Source organism: Sus scrofa, chromosome 2 (assembly GCF_054392235.1).
Source record: "Sus scrofa isolate SSC_HxYL_T2T_F1_AM1 chromosome 2, Sscrofa_HxYL_maternal_Yorkshire_Landrace_v2.0, whole genome shotgun sequence".
NCBI classification, from domain to species: Eukaryota; Metazoa; Chordata; class Mammalia; order Artiodactyla; family Suidae; genus Sus; species Sus scrofa.
The window spans coordinates 159754012-159772667 of NC_139384.1; the positions used below are offsets into that span (position 1 = coordinate 159754012).

The window sequence follows — 18656 nt, forward strand, 5'->3', positions numbered from 1 at the left end:
AGCAGCTGTAGCTCTGATTAGACCCCTAGCCTGGGAACTGCCATATGTCATGAGTATGGCTCTAAAACGCAAAAATAAAATAAAATAAAAATATAACAGCTCCTCACTTTAGAAGAAAACAGTATGTTTCCAAAGCAATTCCATTAGGAATTTTCATTTTGATGCTGACAACATATTCATTCCAGGAACAAGGATAGGAAGACAGCTGTTGGATCATGACAAAACCACTGACCTTCAAAGGGGAAGCTTCTCAGACAAATAACATGGGACAGGCCAGTTCACTCTGCAGAGCCTGAGTTTCAAGTGTATATAAGGGGAATCATAACTATACAATATAGTTTTATGGGGATTCAAGAATGTAATATTTTTGAAGTGTTATAAACTGTAAAGCATGATAACTACGTAAAGAACAATCAATCCTGGAGAGTTGCATTGTAATTTAATAAGAAACTAAAAATAAGAAAGGAAGCAACTCTCTATGTGACAGTTATAAATACATTCTCTTTAGGAAAATAGAAAGGAACGGCCTTTTAGATTTGTATCACTCTGGATGGCAGAATAGTAACTGGATTTATGAAAGTTGGTAGCGTTTTCACAAATATGTTATGAAAATTCCAACAATCAGAACTCGTTAGTTAAAAAAAGTATCTTAGACTTAGGGATTTTTATAGAGGTGGGAAACCAGTGTTACTTTACCCAGGCAAAGCCATCACCAAGTCTATACGAGCAACGCTGTTACCAACACAACTTCTGTAAAAAGGGGTCGAGTCACTAATTCTTTTTTTTTCATGCAAGTGACATGATCATAACTGTGTTTTTATTTTATTTTTGCTTTTTAGGGCCGCTCCTGTCGCATATGGAAGTGCCCGGGCCAGAGGTTGAATCGGAGTTGTAGCTGCAGGCCTACACCACTGCTCACAGCAACGCTGGATCATTAACCTTCTCAGCAAGCCCAGGGATGGAACCCGCATCCTCATGGACACTGGTCGGATTTGTAACCTTCTGAGCCGCAATGGAAACTCTGCCAATTCTTTGTTTAGATATTTCTGTTGCTCCCGGAAGCCCTCGTGGTGAAACAAAGGAGATTCCTGAACTATATCCTAGACTTGAGTTGAACTTTGCCATATTCTACCATGTTTGGCCTGATGCCTTTAAACTTGAATAATCATTATTTTTTAAATCGATATGAGGCACAAAACACTAGCTGGTTCTCGTTCACTCTCTCATTTGAATTGGTGGCAATAAAACAGTTATCTATGGTGATCAAAAAAAGGAAAAAAGAAAAAGAAAACAGTGTTAGATATTCTAATGTTTAGAACTGGAGAAATACTTGGTTAAAAAATTCATAACTTGGAAAAACTCTCTGCCCTTTCTTTTAAATTCTGCAGTGAGCGAGAAGCTAGTGAAAGAAAAAAGAATGAAGAAGAAAAATCGGGCACCAAGCTGCCAAAGGATGCAAAGGTTATTGCCTACAAGACATGAAGATATAACCATTTTCCTTTCCACCCTCAGAATCTTGTCTTCTCCTCCTCTCTTTGGATAATAAAGTTGCTAATCTTCTGCTTCAAAGAAAATTGATTTTACCAATATTATCACTTTGGGTTCTAATAAGATTATTTTCTGCCTTTGTGATTGAATGTTTTTCTCAATTTTATGCGGCATTTTCCTGCAGTGCGTGTCCATCACTGCTTTAGTCTCTCCTCTTTGGAAAATGTGGATTGAAAAAAGGAGGGGCAACTTCTTTAACCACATCAACTGCATGCTTCTGTCTGACACTTTACATGTGAAGGTAGCTTGTTGACACTGATTTTAACAATTCAGGTGCAATAAACTAGTCTCAAAGCCTCCCCTTTGGAGTCTCTCCTTGATGTCTTTTTCCTGTTTTCTCCACATGGTTTTCTGAGCAACAACAAATCAACAGTGCGTGGGCATGATGCTGCCTCTTCTATTTACTTTTCAAGATCACAAAGAAGATCCCCTTCAGTCAGTCTTAACAGCGATAATCGTATTTTCAGAGTTAGACTCCTGGGATGCTGTCCTTTGGTCAAGGCAACACCTCGTGCGGAAGATGGGGGAAGGAAGCCTTGGTGAAAAGGGCAAGGGGACGAGGCGATCTACCAAGAGTTATGTGGTGTTTCCCTGTGTCTCCAGGACCAGTGCAGCGAAGTTCGGGGTGAAGCGGAGGATGGAAAGGTTAGACAGTCTGGGTGTTCCTTGGCCTCCACGGCCAGGATAAGGGCAGCGAGTCTGAGCCGAGAGCCAAGAGAGGACTTCCTAAAGCCAAGTTTGAGAAAACCACCAAGCCGAGAAGGGAAAGAGCCATGCCTGCTTCCCTCTGTCATTTTCTAGGATGAGTGCAGCAACTTTCGGGAGTACGTGAGGAATAAGGAGCTCATGTGCACCCAAGAGAATGACCCCGTGCGTGGTGCTGATGGAAAGTTATATCTAAACAAGTGCTCCATGTGCAGAACTGTCTTGTGAGTAACAGGATTCTGGGACCCCTTCAGCTAGAGGGCGAACGGCAGGTTTTCAGAGACCGTTGACCAAATACACCTGTGCCCATGGATCCACGGGGCTTTAAGTCTTTAGATGCAAGACTCTTACGCTGAGAACACCTGGTATAGGAGAACGAACACTTGAAGACAGGAAATTCAGGCTTAAGTTCTAACCATGATGTTTATCAGCCATGTCACTTAAAAATGTCTTTTTTTTTTTCAAGTCTCAGGACCATAGTTACAAGAAATTGTTTCATATTTTTGTTCCACAACTAGCTCAGACTCAACAAAGAAGTCTTACACACACAAACAGATTTTTGTACATCAAAATATATTGTCAGGCTCTCCAGAGCTAAGGAATTGTTTTTTAAAAAGGTTTCTAGGTTATTCTGATAATTAACCATATTTGGTGACCAAGGGATATGACAGATGATAATGATGACAATGATTCAGTTGCAAAAAAACACTATGAAAATAATAAAAATCAGTATTTTTTAGCTTTTCAGAATATGTTCCTTGAAGTAAGAATTACCAATATTATCTTTTTCTTATGCTCTAGGAAATCTAAATTCAATGAATTAAACATTTGTCCAAGGGTGCACCTCCATTAAGTGATGGGAACACTAAGCCAGCCCCTTGCTGTGTATTTTTCTTAATATGCCATCTGGGTCACTATCTCGTTCCATGTTCTGTGGGTCCATCATATTTTATTAGGGCTGTTTAACTTCCCACTGGAAGTTAAAGGAGCTAGTCTTTGCGGGTATCGATTTAAAATACCTTTGTCTTCTTCTCTAGTCAAAAAGAAGCTTTGGAAAGGACAAAAATGCAAAAACAGCCGCACTCCATTAGCTCTTCTGAAGAAGAAGAAGGCCCAGATTCCTCCATTTCTTCTCTGGTAAAAATGACTATTTGTAAGAGGCTCCCTAATAATTTAATTCCCTTATTGGGGTGAGGGGTTCAGTGCTTGTGGCCACTTAGCCTCCATAAATCTCAGCCATGTGAAGTTCTGGAAAACCTGATCCAGTGCAGCCTCCCATCCTCTGAGGGGGAAGTGGAGTCCATGCTTATTAAGAGTTCTAGGATTACTCACTGGTGCATTATTCTGCTCTCCGAGATTACTAGCCCTGCTCCTAGTGATTGCAGTCTATTCTCCTAGTGATTGCCGTCTATTCTTGAAATTTTTGGGTATGTGATGAATGTGACTGTGGCCCGTGGTCCCATACGTAGCTAGGAGCCTGGATTCTGTAATTTAACAGACCATTAGCTCTCCGTATCCAGCTTCCTCTCACTCCCCCTCCCAACCAAGTCCTTTTCCTAATAGCCTAGAATGCTATGCTGACCTTGTGTATATTGCAAAATCCCACCCATCAGCAGTTCACAGTGTTAATGCTTTTATTTAAAATACGGCTGATGACCATCCGTAATGTGTATCTTGGTGTGCCTGAGCCTCACACGGTTGCTTTTTTAGAGCTTTGCCAAGGCCAGGAGTAGAAAGAAGAAAAAGAGGATATAAGCCCATGAAGCATATGCACTGACAAAGGGCCATCTCAAATTGGGCCCTAGAAGAGAAACTTTAGTTACCTGCCTGATGAAAGGAAGAAGAAAAGTAATCAAACCTGAATTATATCTGATTATTTTCCCAAATCAAGTAAAATAATAGATGTGTTACACTGGTGAAATACATAATAACTAAATATTTCTAAGAACTTAGGCACTACATGAGGAGTTCTGAAGCACGGAGAAAAGCTATTCACAAAAAATTTTTCCCCCAGCTTTACTGACTGATAGTTGCCGTGGAACCTTGTGTAAATACGTGTACAAAACTTACAGGCTGCGAAACGGTGAGCACGGGAGGCTTAGCACACACCTCCATCAGCTCACAGAATTCATATTTCCTTTTTGCGGTGAGAAGATTTAAGATCCACTCCCTCGCTTTCAAACATATGGCACAGTAACATTAACTGTAATCACCACGCTGTGTATAAGATCCCCAAAACTTCCTTTTCCCTCAGAGCCTGTACCCTTTGACTACTGTCTGCTCATCCTCGCCCGTCCTATGCCCTGGTAACCACCATTCTACTATTTCTGTGAACTGGACTTTGTTAGATTTCACATTTAAGTGATATCGTACAGTGTTTGTCTTTCTGTGTCTATTTAATTTAGCACAGTGCCCTCAGGGGTCATCCAAGTTGTTACTAGTGGAAGGATATTCTCGTTTCTCATGGCTGAATAATACTCTTCTGTTTGTGTGTGTGTATATATAATAAAATGTTATTTTTTAAAAAAACTTTACTAAAGTCATATAGAAAAGTGCACATAAGTGTACAGCCAAATGAAATAGTACAAACTGATCCCATCTGTGGTATTAACACATAGGTCAAGAAATAAGGCATCGCCAGCCACCCAAACACGTCATCATGCTTCCTCCTATATAACCTGGTTTGGAACTGAGCTTTCCCTTGGAGAAGAGAACAATGTTCATTATTTATTTTGTCATTCATTTACCATCATTTATGCACCCTACATATGTTTAATGAGCACCTACTATATGACAGGTATCACTATGTGCATGAGACCAATAGCCATAAATAAAACAGAACCTCTACATTTGTGGAAATTGTTATGGACGAACCTAGACAATAAATTCTGTGAATAAATAAAATAGAATAGTAAGGGGGAAATCAAGAAGAAAAATGATATGGTAAATGCTGCGATCCAATTTTAAGTAGCTCATAAAGGAAAGAGCTCTCTAAGAAGGAGGCATTTGCGCTTCCTAAAGGGATTAATTCCATATCTGTAAATGAGAAGGTAACATTTCAAGAAGAGAAGCAGCAGAGTCTGGAGGTAGGGATCGAAGTGGAAGTAGGTGCCCAGGATGGTTGAAAGAGTGACCTCAGAGCAAACTATGGAGGAGGACGTCAGTGAAGTAATGAAGTAACATGGAGGATGCTACCGTAGGGTTTTGCAGACTATTTTTTTTTTTTATTTTCCCACTGTACAGCAAGGGGGTCAGGTTATTTTAAAGATGTTGGCCATTATTCTGAATGAAGGTTCTGAAAAGAGAACTGACATGGTCTGATTTAGTTTTAAAAGAATGACTCTGCCTGCAGTACTTAAAACACCCTGAAGGGCGGCAAGAACAAAAATTAGACAGCCGTGAGCCACAATAGTAATCCACAGAGGTAATGATGCTAGGTTATCCTGTGGAGGTCCTGAAAGGTGGTTGAATTTCTGGGTCTATCTGAAGGTAGAGAATGTGTTCAGAGGTGATGTGCTATGTTGATGTATCTGTCTTTGTTGCGTCTTTATGATTCTTTATTTAAGTAGTTTTGAACCTTGGATCAGAAGGTACCTGAAAAATACTAAGAACCCTTGGTTCGGTCCTACCTTTGCCAGTGATTCACAGAAGGTGCTTGTCTAAATTCTCCCTCAATATCTGTGTTGATACAGAATTCACCACAATCTAAAGCTGTCCCTTTAGATGTTTAAATTATTTAATAAAAGAAATTAGCCAATACTTCTTTACATCTCTGAAATGATTATCAACAGGTAGACTATTATTAAATTTTCTATTCTTCTCTGTGTCTGTTTCAGAAAGTGCTTTTCAAAGAACTTAATTTTACCTAAGTTGTCAAATGTATTGGCATATAGTTCTTCACAACACTTCCACATTATCCTTTTAGTAACTATATTTATATGGTATGCCACTTATTTTTAATATTGATAATGTGTGCTTCTTGCCTTTTGTCAATTTTGCCAATAGTTTATCAGTTTATTAATCTTTTAAACAACCTACATTTGGCTTTGTTCTGTTTTCTATTTCATAAATTTATTTTATTTGTTTTACTTTCCTTGAGCTTAATTTGCTTATTATCTGCTAGTTTCTTGAGATGGAAGTTTAAATCACTGATTTTAAAAAGTTTTCTAATTATGTGCTCACTTAAAACTTTCATATCACTGCATTAGCTCCTGAGATTTAATATTTTATACTTTCATTACCATTCAGTTCAAAACATTTCTACATTCCATTATGATTACTTTAGATTCCAGTGTGTTGCTTAATTTTTAAATATCTAGGAATTTTACAGCTATCATATTTTTTACTATAATTTCAAATGTCATCCTAAAACCTACATTTAATGACTTCAGTTTTGAAATTTATTAACACTGGCTTAATGGCCCAGAATATGGACTACTTCGGTACTCCGGTAACAATTTCACATTCACTTGAAAAGAAGGTATGGTCTGTAGTTGTTGAATATAGAAGCCTATAAATATCATTTAGGTCAAGCTGATTGCTTTTGTTTTTCCAATATTTTATGTTTTGATATTTTTTGGTCTATGGTATCATTTACCAAATGAAGTATGTTAGCGTTTCCATTTATGTTTACAGGGTTGCCTATTTCTCCTCTCAGTCAGTCAAGCTTTGCCTCATATATATTTTGAAACTCACTTTCGGTACATACATGTTTAAGTTTGTTAATTACTGAATCTATTATTTTACAATTAGAAATTCTCTTCTTTATCTCTGCTATTACTTGTCCTAAATTCTACTTTGTGTGATATTAATATAGATATATTACCTTTTGTATAATGAGTATTTGCATGTATATATTTTCCATCTTTTTCTTTCAACTTATTGGTTGAAATACAAAGATACAGTTAAAGTATACTTCTTTTTTTTTTTTTTTTTTGGTCTTTTTGTATTTCGAGGACCACACCCACGGCATATGGAGATTCCCAGGCTAGGGGTCTAATTGGAGCTGTTACTGCCCAGCCTATGCCAGAGCCACAGCAATGCCAGATCCTAGCTGTGTCTGCGACCTACACCACAGTTCAGGGCAACACCAGATCCTTAACCCACTGAGCAAGGTCAGAGATCAAACCCACAACCTCATGGTTCCTAGTGGATTTGTTTCTGCTGAGCCACAAAGGGAACTCCTAAAGTATACTTCTTGGAAACATTATAAGTTGAGTCTTTTTATTTAATTATAATCTGACATTATAAGCTGAGTCATTTTGTTTGATGATGAGACTCTATCTCCCATCTGATAATCTCTGTTCTTTAACTGGAGTTATTAGTCCTGGTAATAGTTAATGCAATTGTTGGCACCATTGAATTTAAGTCTTCTATGATTCTAGTTTTTAAATTCCTCTGTAGTTTTCCCTTTGGTCCTACTTTTATTTAATTAATAAAGTCATCGTCATCATTAAACTCACACTTGCAAAGGGCTACCAAGAACAAATACGTTTTTCTCCATGAAAGATTTATGTATTTTTTACTCTGAGAAACATACTGACAACTATCATATACTGAGCACTTAGTATGTGCCAAATCCTGTATTATGTATGCATATAAATACATTAGGGATTTGAATCCATAAAACAATATGAGGCAAGAGCTATTATTATTCAAGTTTTTCAGATGAGAAACTAAGTCTCATATGAGTCTGGTAAATCACTCCTCTAGTTAGTGGCAGAGCTAGGACTCAAAAATTCATGTGATTTCCTAGCATTTACCTCTGAGTTTTTCCTTTCTAGGTTATATGTAACCAGTGCCTTCATTTAAGGAAGGAAAAAAAAGGATATTATGTCTTGCTTGGTTGTTTTCTTCCTGAAGGCATACCTCAGTTTACCTGTGCCCAATGTCATGCAGGATTTCTGCTTTTATTGCTTTGTCCTTCCTTGTATCTTTATCTACTTATCTGATAAAAAGAAGCCAAACCCTGGAGGTTGAATTTGCCTAATAATGGTGTAAAATAAATATGTGAGTTTGTATATCCTTTGTTACAGCTCCTTTACTAACCATTTAATCAGACATTATTGAGGAAACCAAGAGGTTTTTCCCAACCCACATCTCTCTAATGCCACTGAGCAAATCTGCTTTGTGTTTTGCTTGTTCAGGATTCTGAGATGTGCAAACACTACCGCGTATTGCCCAAAATGGGTTACCTTTGCCCAAAGAATTTACAGCCTGTCTGTGGTGATGATGGCCGAACATACAATAACCCCTGCATGCTCTGTCATGAAAATCTGTAAGTATACAAGTCCAGTGATGCTACTACCTTCCAGTGTAGACCCTAGTAGTGTACGGATATGAATGTGAGGTGTGTTGCCACCAATTTACTAATCACAGTAGTTAAACATTAAATATCATGGATGACGTTATTCGTGTATAAAATAGAGAGGATCTAAGGTCATCCCTTTAATAAAATTCTTCATGTACTTTACTGAGTGGAAGAGAAAGGAAAAGGGGGTGGAGTTAAAATAATGAGAGGGGTATCTGAGCTCCTGTACACTCAGGGAAGTGTGATCATCATCTCTCCTCTGTGTCAAGAGGAGAACACTGACAACCACTGCTTTACAGCCTGAGCCAGCCTCTAATCCCTAATGTCCTTGGGACGACCTGATAGTCACAGATCTCCGGTCCTCTCCAAGTCTTCCTGGAGCAGGAAATGCTGTCATGCAAAAGAAAGCACACTGCAGTAAATGGCAAACCCAGAGTCTATTCTCAGATTTACTCCAGTCTGTCTATCTGTGGGCATATTATTGCATTATTCAGAGATTGAGTTTCTTCCTTGGAAAACTGGAGCTAGTTCTCTGAGCCAGCTGCCTTCACTCGATTCCTGAGAAGAACTGCTGTGTTTATTTTAGTTAAATATAAGGGGTTTGTTTTAATGCTGGCATTATTGGTTGTAAATGCATCCCTGCTCTTCCGCCCGAGGGCTGTTTTATCCTGACCTCCACACACATTCCTCACTTGTTCCCAGCGTTAACTGGACCCACTTTAAATGAAGGTGTGGGGGCAAGTCTTTGACTTCTCTACACCACCTCCCCCAGACTTTCATTGCAGTTCATGCATATGCCTTTGGTCCTTCTTAGGACATGATAAACAAGGTCCAGAATAGAAGGACGGGCCTGATATACTGCTTTTCGATCCCAGGAAAATATCTGAATTATTTACTATTAGATCACATAACTCATGAAAGAAAAAGCCATTCTGTAGTTCATATATGTAGAGTAAAATCTGAAGACAAATGCCCTGCAGTTATACTGTAAGTAAGGCACTTTCATACTCAGGTTCCACTGAATCATCGCCACTCACTACAGAGAGGTGTTATCTTCATTGTACAGAAAGTAAATCTGAGGCTCTGGAGAGTCCAAGTAATTTTTTTTTTAAATGACAAAGCTAGGAGGTAAATCTGACAGGATTTTAACCTTGTTGATTTGGGTCTAAAAACAGTTTTCATTTCTCTCCACCACACCACAATTATATACAAGAAAGTAGTTCCTTAAACATTTGGGGAATCAAAAATTCCTTTGATAACCTGGGGAAAGCTACCTCTTTCCAGAACAAAAAAGAGAATTGTGACATGGCAGGAAATCGTATGCGTGTATCTGTGGGCACTTAAATCTCCTGAAATCCATCCATGGGTTTCATAGTTTTAAAGGTATAAGGAATGAGTATAACCATTCTTGAATTTGTTCCTATATGTGCCATATTTTCAGCCTGAGATCCTTCAGTTTATCTTCACTGTAAATGTCAGGCCCTAAATTATCCATCCAGTGTTCTTCAAGCATTCCATTAATGGTATAAATCCATGATAAGTGATACTTTACCAAGGGAACTTTAGAAACTTCAGACATGCCAATGATAGAAATACTGATGAAGGCTTCCTCCAGATGGACTGTTTAGCTAAACAAACTGGGAGGACACATTATGTGGAGAAGATTCCGGCTATTTCAGGCAAGAAGGAACATTACTGGTTTCTATGGTCAGGGAAGCTGTAGGGAAGCAATTTCAAGTTGAGCAACGTTCAAAGACAAAGTGAACTACCCTAATGGAGAATTTCTCATCAGCAAGGCAAAAAAGTAGGTGTTTGATATATAATTATTTCTTGTGAGAAAGGTATTAAAGTTCTTATGTTTTATCATAAATACAGAAAATTTACATATGTATATAAAATATATTTTATGAAATATATTCTGTTCTACAATCTCCAAGTCACATTATAGGTATCCGATAGTCACACTTCCCTCAGGAATCCCGTTTTCCCATCTATAAAATAATTGCTTTTGGGCCAGATGATTTCCAGGTTTATTTCCAACATTCAACAGTTCCACAAGTAGGCAGTGCAAAGGTGAGTGAAATGTCATGAAATACATCCAGGCCAGGGGCACAGATGTGGAGCTAAATCAGAAGAGAATAAACCTGAATGATGCCCTACTGGAAAGTGGCTGAATGTAGAGTCCAGCCCCCACTCCTAATTTCAGTTCTGGTTTGATGCTCTGATGTCACTCATATTGATTCTTGCCTTTTATTTTTTTCATTGCTAACTGTGAATTTGCCCATTTTTGAAACTTCCTGTTCTGTTTTAGAATACACCAAACTAATACACACATACGCAGTAAGGGGAAGTGTAAGGAGACCAGCATCCCAGAAAAAACCCCTCTCAGCCTGCCAGCCTCTGTAAGTACATGGGCGCCCTGATTACGGTGTCAGAACGGGTTGGTTCTGCTTCTGTTCTCTTGCACAGAGTGCTGGACATTTCTCTCGCCAGGGAGGGGATACTAAGTCAGGTAACTTCAAAATTGGTCATGTCTTCACTGTGAGTATAATTAACTACCAAAATATGTGGGAGTAAAAACGTAACAGCTAAAAGTTTTAAATGTTTGTACCATTTACTGGGATCATTTGCAGACTGTTTATGGGGATGTCCACAATGTCACACTTTTGCAGATAGGTTTTATTTTCTGTGATCTACAATTAAAAGATGAATCAGAGACCAAGAGAGGTCAGATAGTGACAGAACTGGACCTAAACCATTTCTGTGTAGCCCCTATATCCTTGTACTTTGCATGAAGTGGTTTCTAAGTTGACCTCTTCATTTAAATCCCTACTAGGACACTTCAACACACACTGCAGTAATCCCACCTTCCCTGAGATTTGCTTTCTGTGATTTCACTTACCCAGAGTACAAAATACTAAATGGAAAATTCCAGAAACAAGCAGTCATAAGTCTTATACTGCATGCTGTTCTAGGTGTTGTGATGAAATCCTACATGGTCCCACTCCCTCTCGCCCAGGAGGTAAATCCTACCTTTGTCCAGCACATCCTGCCTGTCAGTCACTTAAGGGTCATCTGGGCTATCAGATCAGTTGTTGTGGTATCACATCCTTTTCAACTAACCCTCATTTTATTTAATAATGCCCCGAAAGAGTAAGTCATACTGGAAATTAATATGTACCAAAGAAAAGCCAGAACGTTCCTCCTTTAAGTGCAAGGTGAAAGTTCTACACTTAATAAGACAAAAAAAGGTATGCTCAGGTTGCTTAGATCTTTGCTAAGAATGAATCTTCTACCCATGAAATTGTGAAGAAGGAAAAAGAAATTCATGCTAGTTAAGATGAAGAAGGCATTAAATTTGTGGGTAGAAGACACATGAACAGAAAATGTGTTCTGATTGGTGGCATACTGTACCAAAAACTATTGAGCCTGAACGAAGACTTTAGCAAGGAATCCCCTGAAATGAGTGACCCCCAAGCCATTTACTGCAGGTAAAGGATGGTTACACAGATTCAGAGATAGATTTGGACTGAAAAAATAAAATTTACTGGAGAGGCTGTGTCTGCCCATGAAGAAGCTACCACTACATTTCTGCCAGAGTTGGTAAAGTTGATTAAGGAGAAAGGATATCATCCAAAGCAATTCTTCAAATACAGTGGGACCAGGCTCCTCCAAAAGAAGACACCCAATAGGACCTACATTCATAAATGTGCAGAGGAGGCACCAGAGAGTAAATGTGGACGGACCGGTTAACTCTGGTCCTATGTGGTAACACTGCAGGGCATGTGATTAAGCCAAGCATGGCGTACAGAGCAAAGAACCCAACTGCTCTCAAAAACAATAGAAAAATTACTTGCCTATGTTCTGGTAACGTAACTAGAAGGCATGGCTGACAGCCACATTGTTTATGGGATGGATCCACCAATGTTTTACCCCAGAAGTGAAGAAATACTTTGAAGAGGACGGGTTTGAATTTAAAGTCCTGTTAATAACAGTCAACCCACCTGGCCATCCTGAATCTACTTGCTATGAAAAGGTCAAGGCTGTATCTACAACCTCATTGCTTTAGCCCCTTGACCAGGGCATCATGACCTTTTTCAAGGTCACATACCCTTACCTAATATTTGATCACATTTGGTCAGCAATGGATGCAGACCCAAATCTGGACACAATACAGCACTGGAAATCATTCACTTTTTGCTGACACAATAACATTCATCCAAACTGCAATGGATGTGAGTTCCTGTCGTGGCTCAGGGGAAACAAATCTGACTGGTATCCATGAGGATGCAGGTTTGATATCTGGCCTTGCTCAGTGGGTTAAGGATCCGGTGTTGCTGTGAGCTGTGGTGTAGGTCACAGACACAGCTCAGATCGGATCCTGCATTGCTGCATTGCTGTGGCTGTGGGGTAGGCCAGCAGCTGCAGCTCCAGTTAGACCCCTAGCCTGAGAACCTCCACATGCCATTCATTGGTGAGGCCCTAAAAAGACCCCCCCCCAAAAAAAAACTGCAATGGGTGAATTAAAATGAGAACGTTAAATGACTGCTGGAAAATTTTGGAAGTGAAATCATGAATGATTTTCAAGGCTTCCTGGAGATTGCTGGAGAAGTTAGAAAAATCCTTTATAGGACAAGACAAGTTGGTGCAAGACAAGTTGGTGGAAAAGGATTTTATGACATACCTGATGAAGTAGAAGAACATATACAGAAGGCCAATGAGAAGTGTTAATGAGAAAGAAACTGGAAGAATTTGTGGAGTCATGTACAGAGGAAGACGATAAAGAAACTGAAGCAGAACCAGAAATGTGAACATTACCGAAATTTATCAAAGTGCTGAATTGCACGGATATTAAAGGACAAAATTATAGAATATGATCCTTGGATGGAACACAGCATTAAAGTCACCTATGTGATCACCAAAGGGTTATAGTAGCACTTGGATGAGTTATGAAGAAAGAGCAACAAGTTCCAATTACGATGTTACTCCCAAAGTTTCCAGCTTATCAAGGATTCCCAACCATCGACATCACCTGCTGGTGACGTCCAGCCATCAACATCATCGTAGTTTGATGATACGGGATCACAAGAAGCACATGCTCCTCCTTCTGAGTATTCAGGTCAATGGCAGCCTAACACTACCCACAATACCCAGATCATTCGCCCCACATAATCTCACCACATAGGCACTGTGGTATCCAATATCATACCAAGAGGAAGGGTGAGTACAGGGCAATAAGATATTTTGAGAGAGAGAGGGACCACATCCATATAACCTTACAATTGTTCTATTTTATAATTAGTTATTATTGTTAATCTCCTAGTGTGCCTAATTTATAAATTGAGCTTTATCAAAGGTATGTATACATAGGAAAAACACTGTATATATAGGATTCAGTGACCTGCGGTTTCAGGCATTCTTCAAATGTATTCCCCGAGGATAAGGAGGGCTACTGTGTTAAGTCTGACATGCTCCCTGGTAATGGCATTTGAGGAATATCTTCCTCAGACAAGATGATGTGTGACCCAAAACCACAATGAGGTACCCACCTTACATCAACCACAATGACCATCATCAAAAAGTCTACAAGCAATAAATGCTGGAGAGGCTGTGGAGAAAAGGGAATCCTATTCCACTGTTGGTGGGAATGTAAATTGGTGTAACCACTGTGAAAAAGAGTATGGCGATTCCTCAAAAAACTAAAAATAGAATTACCATTTGATCCAGCAATCCCACTCCTGGGCATCTCTCCAGAGAAAACCATCACATGTACGCCAATGTTCATTGCAGCACTATTTGCAATAGCCAAGACGTGGAAACAACCTAAATGTCCATCGACAGAGGAGTGGATCAAGAAGATGTGGTACATATACACAATGGAATATTACTCAGCCATTAAAAGGAACGAAATACTGGCATTTGCAGCAATGTGAATGGACCTAGAAATTATCATGCCAAGTGAAATTAGCCAGACAGTGAGACACCAACATCATGTGCTACCATTTACATGTGGAATCTAAAAAAAGGACACAATGAACTTTGCAGAATGGATACTGACTCACAGACTCTGAAAAACTAACAGTTTCCAAATGAGACAGGTTGCAGGGGTGGGAGGATGTGCCTGGGGTTTGGAATGGAAATGCTTTAAAATTGGATTGTGATGACTGTTGTACAACTATAAATGTAATAAAATTCACTGAGAAAAAAAAAAGATGATGTGTGACCTGGGGGAAAAGCTAGGAATTTTCAAATAAGAGAAAATTTTTTGTTACCAGATAAATTTGCATTCAGAGTTTTTGATGTTTTTAATATATGAGAACTTTGGCAAATCATATAAGTATGTAAATCAAAAATCTCACCAAGTTATTGAAAATATTTAATAATACTGACTTTTAAGCATTGGGCACAGCGCTTAAAAAGTAATGACATTTACTGTTATTATCACACCTAAGAGTCTAAAGGATGACTCTAGCAGAATGCTTACTTAGTTTGAATAATTTTAATAAATTTTATTTAAATTCACATTTGATATTAAGATAGTATCTTTAATTAAACATGCAATATTTTAATAAATTGTGTTTAATAGACAGTTACTATGACTCACAACTATTTTTACTTCTTCCACTGCCACAAAAGGCTTTGGCAGTATTGGAATTAAAAACATTTCTGCCAGATTTGAGGATCTTAGGCAACATGACATGAGACCATATTTGAAAGAACTGCTCAGGGAGCCTTGATATGGCAAAGTGGAAAAGCAGGAGCTATAGGCTAGGTGTTTCTGATTTCACACTGGCAGCTAGAAGGCAGAGTAGAATAGGCAGCTTGCTGGAATGTAACCAAGAGGCCTTCATTGTTTGCTCACTTGGGTTAAAAAAGTCATTTATCTACTCTGGGTCTTTACATATCTATCAAGAAAGGTTTTAACTTTCACTCTAGTCCCTGTATTGTGTTTGCTATCTTATTACATATAAACTTGTAGTGGTTTGCTTCTTCTCATCTTATTGCCAGAATATACTGTCCTCCCATCTCACAAACACACCTGGTCATGGACATCTCAGAATAGGAAAGTAAAAATAATACTTATTCAAGTTCTATAGACCACATTTCAGACCATGCCTTGCTGTAATCTCATGTAGAAAACTTCATAAAAATGACTGTATGAGGAGTTGGCTCTAGAATAATACTAATAAGGTGTATTTATTCAAATAATTAAGAATTGTGCCAGGGTAAAGCACAAATTTTTTTAAGTACCTTCCTTTCATTTTTAGGTGTTTTCTTTCCACTAGAGTTATATAACAGGCATCATTAATGGCAGGAATTATGGTGTTGTCTGATGGGGCAAATCATTAAAGCAAGTGGTGTCCAGGGCATGGGTTCAGTTCCTGCTATATGATTCCCTTATGTGATCTTGGATATACCCCAAGGCGATATGGGTGCGGCATGGCCCAGCATTGCTCTGATAACACTTAGGGGTGCATATTCTGGAGGTTGGAACCTACTGCTTAAACTTGTTCCTGAGTAAAAGATTCTCTAAAGGAGTCTAGAATCCCAAGAATGTATTAGGGACCAGGCAGTCACAACTTTCCTGGAAAAACAGATTGAAAACTCTGGAACCCCTACTTTTGCTTCCTATTCTAAGAAAGACTTTCCATTGTATATTAACCACTGAGATACATCTACCTCTTTGGAGTTCTATGTGCTCTTTCCTTTTGCATCCTCACAGCAGACCTGTATTTGGAGCAGGGATCATTATCTCTCCCATTTTACAGAAAATCACAATGGGAGCCTGGGAGAAATCCTGCAATTTCCTATAGTTATTCATTATTATGTTTTCAGTCCACTTTAGACCTTCTGACCTAATTTCTTATGCTCTGGCACCCTTAGTTGTCAAGAGATTCTGGAAACCAAGGGCTCTAAAGAAGGCATTATCTCAATTAAAGATTAGCTACATTGGAAGGAAATTCATATGTTAACCAACATACCCATACTATTTTTTGAGATGAATAAATGACTATTCTCAATTCCATGAAGGTTTCAACAAGACTAGAGCTTGCCAATCAAATCAAAGGAAGCCTTATTGGGTTAATGCGAGAACCAGAATGAAGGTCTGAGTTTGGAACACTAATGCTGCTAGTTCTCCAAGTGGTACCAGCAGACAAGATGCATTTACCTTTTTAAAAAATTTCAAACATTGATTTAATGCTTTAAATGTTGATTTCAAGAATATGTTGACAACCAGGAGTCAGGCAGGAAGAAAGCTGATTAAATTCTCATAGCCTAAAACAAACTATAATAGTAAAGCATTAATTGGTAGAGGAACTGGATTTAAACCTTGACTGAATGGGAGACCTTGGCAAGTCAGTGAGCTTCTCTGAAGCTCAATTTCTTCCTTTGTGAAGTGAAGTGAATCACCTCTTCCTGGTTTCATTATCATGAGGGTCACAGGTAATCAAGAGCAGAGTTCATTTTTGCATCCACCTCAACAGGTAGTATGTACTAGATGATCAATAAACACTCAATTGACTCAAGTGAAAGCGATCTGAAATTGTGCATTCTTGGCAGAATGCAGGAATCTACGGATGTCTTCAATATGTTCCTGGTATAAATGTAGATCCTGAACTTCTATAATGTCTTTGAGGTTCTAGCATCTAACCTACCCATCTTCTCTTCTAGGTCAAATGATGCAAGAGCCGGTGAAAGCCATGAAGAAAATACATACTGCAATTCTGAATCGCCTACCTTTACCATCTGTATACACACAGCATTCTCCAGAACTCATCTTTTATACTATTGACAATGATACAGAGCTGTCAGGGGGATGGACTCACTGCATTTCAGTCTTTGCATCTCTTTCCTCCTCGAGTCCGTGGTCTGAGGGCTCAGAGGAGCCTCACCCCGTCTGTGTTGTGGGAACCTCCTGATCACAGTGCTGTCTGTTCAAACGCTTGTTCAATAAAAGTAAACCCAGCAGAATGCCATTTCTGGGCTTTCTTGGCCACTGTCTGGATAACAGGAACTTGTCTTCCAGAAGCTGAAGGAAATCTACCCTTTTGTCTTTCTGAGCCTATCACTGGAAAGAGGATGCTTTTTTCAGATTCAAGCTGCGGTCACAGTTGGGAGGAAATGTCTAGAAGAGAGGTGGGGAGCTCAGGGCCCAGGCAGTCAAAAGCTGGAGCTGTGGCTGTGCTACGACTCTCCCTCACCGTCACTGTTTTCTCACCCATTCCCCTATCTATCTTGTGTATTTCCATGAACAGCATAACTATCTCAGTTACATGGGCCTCAGCCAATGACAGAAGCTAGGAATTTCTCCTATCTATCATGCTACCTCTTGATAATTTCCTATGTCAGGGCCTTAGACCTATACTTTGGAGGAAGACCAAGGCAATGAAAGTGACCAACGCATCCCAGTCTGAGCAGCACCATCTAATAGAAATATAATACCAGTCAAATATGTAATTTCAAATTTTCTAGTAGGTACAAAAGACATGGATAAAATTAATTTTAGTAATGTTTTATTTAGCCCAACGTATCAAAACGTCAGTGATTTCAAAATGTAATCATTAGAAACTATTTTTTGCTAAGTCTTTGATATTGGTATATATTTTACACGTAAAGTACTTCACTTCACAGTTTGAACCAGGCACATTTCAAGTGCTTAGGAGCCTCGGGTAGCCAGAGGCTACTAAACTATACAGTGGCCTAATACATGTCAGCAACCTACCAGGGAGTTTAAGCACTAGATATGGATGGGATGGAATAACTCATAGGCTCCTGCCTCAATGCTGAAACACTGTCATGCTCAGAACCTTGCTCCTAGGGTCTGGAGACAGTACCCAGATTCTAGAATATGACTCTAGAATATGACTCTAGAATATGATGAATACAGCAAAGATGGAGGAAGCTATGGGAAATTTGTCCTTCTTCAAGTTGTCCTCAGCTGCACAACTGTGCCATGCATGGCAGGGCTACTTGAATGTAGGAAGTTAATTTTGTATTTATCCCTCTGCCCTTGTTTTTTTAGATAAGGGGTCCTTTATAACTGAGTGAAGAGAAATCATTCCCTACAGTGGTTTTTTTTTTTATGTTATCA

General features: G+C 39.0%; 1 protein-coding gene and 1 long non-coding RNA gene across 3 annotated transcripts in view; one reads left to right on the forward strand and one right to left on the reverse strand.

Annotated features, from left to right (window-relative positions):
- The window catches only part of SPINK5 (serine peptidase inhibitor Kazal type 5), a 72207-nt gene extending 54671 nt beyond the window's left edge, over window positions 1–17536 (forward strand). The window contains exons 26-31 of the mRNA XM_085014953.1: window positions 1389–1461; window positions 2350–2477; window positions 3291–3390; window positions 8400–8530; window positions 10875–10965; window positions 17237–17536. Coding sequence (XP_084871079.1) covers window positions 1389–1461; window positions 2350–2477; window positions 3291–3390; window positions 8400–8530; window positions 10875–10965; window positions 17237–17245 — 532 coding nt within the window. The 3' untranslated portion in view covers window positions 17246–17536. The remainder of the gene's footprint in view (window positions 1–1388; window positions 1462–2349; window positions 2478–3290; window positions 3391–8399; window positions 8531–10874; window positions 10966–17236) is intronic.
- LOC146405818 (uncharacterized) overlaps window positions 1–18656 on the reverse strand; it is a 181481-nt gene that overhangs the window by 28647 nt on the left and 134178 nt on the right. The gene's annotated exons all lie outside the window — the stretch shown is intronic.